The sequence below is a fragment of the Mus caroli genome, chromosome 10 (assembly GCF_900094665.2).
Source record: "Mus caroli chromosome 10, CAROLI_EIJ_v1.1, whole genome shotgun sequence".
Taxonomy (NCBI): Eukaryota; Metazoa; Chordata; class Mammalia; order Rodentia; family Muridae; genus Mus; species Mus caroli.
Window position 1 is genome coordinate 35,818,723 of NC_034579.1, and position 5,483 is coordinate 35,824,205.

The 5,483-nt window shown below is 47.9% G+C and overlaps 1 protein-coding gene across 2 annotated transcripts in view; it reads left to right on the forward strand.

Annotated features, from left to right (window-relative positions):
- Window positions 1–1,554: 1,554 nt before the first annotated feature.
- The window catches only part of Cdk19 (cyclin dependent kinase 19), a 139,852-nt gene continuing 135,923 nt past the window's right edge, over window positions 1,555–5,483 (forward strand). The window contains exon 1 of one of the 2 annotated variants that reach the window (XM_021173711.2): window positions 1,555–3,080. In XM_021173711.2, the coding sequence (XP_021029370.1) occupies window positions 2,953–3,080 (128 nt within the window). In that variant the 5' untranslated portion in view covers window positions 1,555–2,952. The remainder of the gene's footprint in view (window positions 3,081–5,483) is intronic. The other variant, XM_021173712.2, reaches the window with a different exon arrangement.

The window sequence follows — 5,483 nt, forward strand, 5'->3', positions numbered from 1 at the left end:
GGAAAAACCAAAAAAAAAAAAAAAAAAAAAGTATTGCTCCCAGTCCTGGATTCCCTGGTTTGTCCAAGGTTCTATCTCATTGGTGAAGTTCTAAACATTGAGGCCATGTTGGAACATCCCCTTTCCATGGACTCTACACGTAATTAACCACCAAGTTCTGTTGAATTTGAGTTCTAAACAATTCCCTACACTTGCCTCTCCCTCATAATGAACACTGCTATTCCATGGGTTGTGTTTTTTGTTTTTTACCAGTGTTAAAGCAGTAGCTCCTTCATTGGTACTTCCCCTTATTGTGTCCTGAACAATATTGTCAGAGGACTTTTTCTTTTTCTTTTTTCTTTTTTTGGTTTTTCGAGACAGAGTTTCTCTGTGTAGCCCTGGAACTCACTCTGTAGACCAGGCTGGCCTTGAACTCAGAAATCCGCCTGCCTCTGCCTCCCAAGCAGAAGGATTTTTTTTTTAAATACACAGACTGATTATATTTCTTCTTAGCTCAAATGTGTTTGATAAGCAGTGTAGTGGCACCTACTTGTAACTGCAGAGCTTTGAGGCTTAGGCAGGAGGAGCCTGCGTTTGATGGGTTAGTGTGACCCTGAAACAGACTGACAAACTTTTAAAAATAGATTTATTTATTTATTTAATGTATATGAGCGAATTGTAGCTGTACTGATGATTTATTTATTTAATGTGTATGAGCACTGTACCCATCATGTGGTTGCCGGGAATTTGAATTCAGGACCTCTGCTCCCTCCGGCTGACCCTGCTTGCTCCAGCCCTGCTTAGTCTGGCCTAAAGATTTACTTATTGTTTTATCTAAGTACATGTAGCTGTCTTCAGACTCACCAGAAGAGGGCGTCAGATCTCATTACGGATGGTTGTGAGCCACCATGTGGTTGCTGGGATTTGAACTCAGGACTTTCAGCTAGTGCTCTTAACCACTGAGCCATCTCTCCAGCCCGTGAAGGTGAAGGACTTACTACTTACAAAACAATGAAACATAAAACCTATGAGCATGACTCACAGTTTGATACCTCCTTATTTGCTTGTCTTATCCATTTCTTCTTTCTAGCTTAATCTTGCAGGGCTCAAACTGGTTGCTTTCTCCTAATGTATCATTTTGTGACCGGGGTGCCGGCTGTCCTGCCTGCAGCTTTATGATCTATGTTCTTTTACTTCTTCAAGGCCCTATTCATTCTTTACATTTAAGTTCACGGTGCTTTCTTCATGAAGGCTACCCACCTAGCCTAACAGTTATCCTGCCGATTTTATCACTGTGCCTTGTGCCTTACAGTTCATATTATAGATGTACGCACGGGAGTCCTACACAATGAAATCGAAAGGCCTGATGATTGAAGCTCATGACATACAAGGAGGAACAAGAATTGGAAGTTTTAGTAGGTATTGGAGACAAATGAAGGAGAGGGAAGGAAATAAAGAGGAAATAACAAGTCGATTCTTTGTTTAGATGGTCTCCCCAGCAATAATGTTGTCTATGGATAGCTTAGCTGCCTTTTTGACACAGATACCTTATCAAATTTCCCTTATAAATTTAATCTTGTTATTAAAAATGCTGCCTTGTATTTTAGGTAGTGGAAGAGAGCTGAAATGCGCGTGTCGAATGGATCTCAATTTCTTTTCGTTTAAAAGCAATCAATATGCAGAGGGTCACATTTTTAGTAAGGCACTTGCTAGGGTCTCACAGTCCTACTTTGAGGTGATGGGTTCTGAGCCTCAGACACCATAACGAATCAACGTCACGAGCAAGATAAATACCTTAAACCCCTAGGTGAGCCTCGCCATTACTGTAAAACACGCTTTACTACCCAGCAAAAACGATTGTTTTTAAAACGCTGCATTTTTGCAATCTTCCAAGCGCTTTAATTGTTCTCAGACAGATGGCTAAAGCTAGGCTACCGCACCCGCATATGCTAGGATAAAACCGACTAGAGCGCCAAGAAAAAGATGATTGGCTGTGGGCCGTAGAAGTTACACGGTTCCCCCTAGCAAGAGCTGGGAAACCGCTGAATCTTCAGGTTTTGAAATACCGTTTTTGCATCGTAAAGAAAGAAGATTAACCTATCAGGAAGAACCGAGCACATCCAATTACCAATCAAGAGCGGGAAAAAAGCCAAAGCCGGAGATACCCAGGCACTAAAGCGGACGTCACTCTTCAGTCTCTGCCAATAAGCCGAGGCAAGGGGCGGGGCAACCAGAGGATCAATTGCCCAAGAAAACAAACAATGTGTAGTACAACTGTCTGAACCCCAGTCCTAAGCTCCGGATGCGCCGGAATAAGCTCCAGAGCAAGGCTCTCGTGAGGTGCTTCCCGCTTTTCTAGCCTAATGACAGTCAGGGCCGGGTATCTACTTCCTAGCTCAGCAAAGGTGTCCTTCCCGCCAGCTCCCACAGGCTCGCAAAAAATCCCGCTGCAACTTTGCGCTACAGTTTACAGGAACAGCAGTCGCGCGCTACCTGAGGGGGTGGGGCGGCGGCAGTGCGCAGGCGTACATGCCTTGTGGAGGCGTGGCCCAAAAGGCCCCAGGAACTCTGGGAACTGTATTCCCCGCTCCCGAGGAGGTAGCACAACTCACGAGCCCACTTGAACTACATTTCCCAGAATGGCTTGAGACCTTGGGGCGGGCTGCTTGGTTCCTTAATGAGTTCGAGAAAGCCGCGGCGCGGCCCACCAGGTTCCAAAACAAGGAAATGAAGGGAGGAGGCGGGACTGTGGATGCCTGCGGGAGCCGCCGCCGCCGCCGCGGAGGAGGAGGAGGCGGAGGAGGTGGCTGCCGCGGCCGCCGAGGAGTCCCTTGCTGAAGGCGGACCGCGGAGCGGCGGGCGGCGCGCGCGCGCCCGAGCGACGGCTGTTGGAGAAGTGGAGCGGCGGCGGCGGAGGAGGGACTGAGTGGCGGCGGCCCCCGCGTCCCGGTTTCTCTATGGGGGAAGCAGACAATGGATTATGATTTCAAGGCGAAGCTGGCGGCGGAGCGGGAGCGGGTGGAGGATCTGTTTGAGTACGAAGGGTGCAAAGTGGGACGCGGCACCTACGGGCATGTCTACAAGGCGAGGCGGAAAGATGGGTAAGAGCGCGAGCGGGGAGTGGGCTCGTCCCGTCCCCTCCGCTGCGGAGCCCCGGAGGGCTGGGTGGGTCGGAGCTCCCGGGACGAGGCGGCGTGGGTCTCAGAGCGACGTCCCGGGGCTAACTCGGAGGCACTGGTGCTGCCGCCCCCCGCTGGCCGGTCGCGCCCCTCGAAGTCGTACGGCGCAGCCCCGTCGGGGGCGTCGGTCCTGCCTGGAGTCGCGGCTGCGTGATTAACAGCGGGCGGCGGGACCGGGTGGAGACCGCGCCTGGAGGTGGAGTTTAGGGGTCTGGTCCCGGGGGACCCTCCGGAGGGCTTGGCTGAAGAGTTACCGGTTTGGCCCTGTGCTGGTGACGGTCGTGGTGGAACTTCCAATCGGCGCAGCGCCTTCCCGGGGCGGCGGTTTGAAAGCTCACGGGGGCGCCTCCTGTCTGGTGGCCCAGCGCTTGGGGTTCTGGCTGGCCCCTCGGGTCTGACTTCCTTGCCAACCCATCCTACATCTCTGATGTTTACCTGGGGACTTCCCGATCCTGCTCCCGATTCCCACATTTTAATATTCTGAATTCAGCACTCTGAAGGTGGACCCTGGAGAGAGATAAATTGTATATTACAAGATTTAAGTGTTCTCTGGTTGCTTACCTTTCCTGCCTCTTGGCTATCTTAGGTATAAGATATATCTTGGCTATCTTATTCCCCCCAACCCCCTTTAAGATAGGGTATCTTGTGCGCCCTGCTTGGCCTGGAACGGAGAGATTCGCCTGCCTCTGCTTCTCAGGTACTGTCATTAAAGGCGTATGCCACCAAACCTGGTCCATTTCTCTTTTCTTCAGGAAGAAATCTTGAGTATTAGTATCCTCCAGTTCTCAGCCTCTTTCAAATGGCTGTGAGCTTTGGTAGTGTTTATTGAGAACCTAGACCACCAAGAACAGAAAACGGAGTGACAGGCTTGAGCCTGGACTACCGTTTTCTTAGTTGAGGGGATCTATAGGAATCTCTTGGGAAGTCTTTATGGATTGTTATATCAGTAAAAGACAAGTTGATAAAGCATCGAGAATGTCCCCTTCGGGCCGGTGGTCTAAGAGCTGGCCGGGTGGAACCAAACTTCAGGCCTGGGAATGGTGAGTTTAAAGCCAGTTGTCACCCTCTCTCCTTTCTGGAAGGAATTCCTTTCTCTTAGGTTCTGTAACTTAGACGCAAACGATTGTCAGACTATACAAAAGGGAGACTTTAGGATTGTGATGGGGCATTTTTGATAAGCCGATTATCACCGTACCTCAGATTTAAAGTGCTCCTTGGGGCTCCTCCTTCCCAGTGCTGTGATTTGATAATGTTGGTGAGGTGCTCCCGCATCAAAGTAAGCAGTGCTCGAGCTACTTTTCTAAGAAGAAAGCCAGAGCACAGTCGTACCAAGTGTCTCATACGCAGTACCTGGAAAGTTACAGGTCGTGTCCAGGTCTCAAGGATGATGGTTAATCGCTATTGCAGGTAGACCTGTCTAGGCCAAGCTACTCAGTTGTCTGAGCTGTTTCTTTTAATTACCACATCCTCGAGTGCACACCAGGGGCTGGAGGGTACTGTAACTGACTTGCACTTTGTTTTTGGCATATGCACTCTCCTGATTAAATTGATATTCCAGTGGGACCCTTCACAGGGCTGTTTGGGGAAAGCAAATCCAGTGCTGTCATTTGGACACTGTGGTTCCATTGTTGGGTTGGATTTTCCCGTATCCCCAGGGACTGTGCTAACGTTGTGATACACGTCATCTAGAATACACAAAGTTTTCATTAAAAATATCTTAAAATATTTTCATTTGCCCTGAATCTTTGAGAAATTTAACAATTCTGCTTCTGAGTCACATAGACTAGACCCATCTAATCCCATTACAACAGTAACAGTTTCCGCTTCTTCGTTCTCACTATATAATAAGGATGTTGATTAAAATACACTTATTCTATGAGTGAAATTGGTAAAGTAGAATACATAAAATAAGGTCAGTTTTTGTATTTTCAAAGTAGAATTAAAACAAAACAAAACAAAAAACCAAAACACTTAGAGCTAGAGGCAGGCATAGGTGGATCTCTGAGTTGGAGGCTAGCCTGGTCTACAGATGGAGTTCCAGGCCAGCCACGGCTACACAGAGAAGCCCTGTTTCAAAAAAGCCAACAAAACAAAACAAATCAACCAACAAAAAACCACTTAGAATATGAAAATATATTTTCAGACCATTATATCACATGTTCAGGCCACTATATCACATGTAAGACAAACCATGATAGGTTTTATTTATTGATTTTCTTGGGTTAAGAGTCTGGTTCAGATTCCTGGCTTTACACTAACATTCAAGTCTCCTGTGATTTGGTAGTGGGATTAGTTTTATGTTCATTACTAATCAGCAGTTTGAAA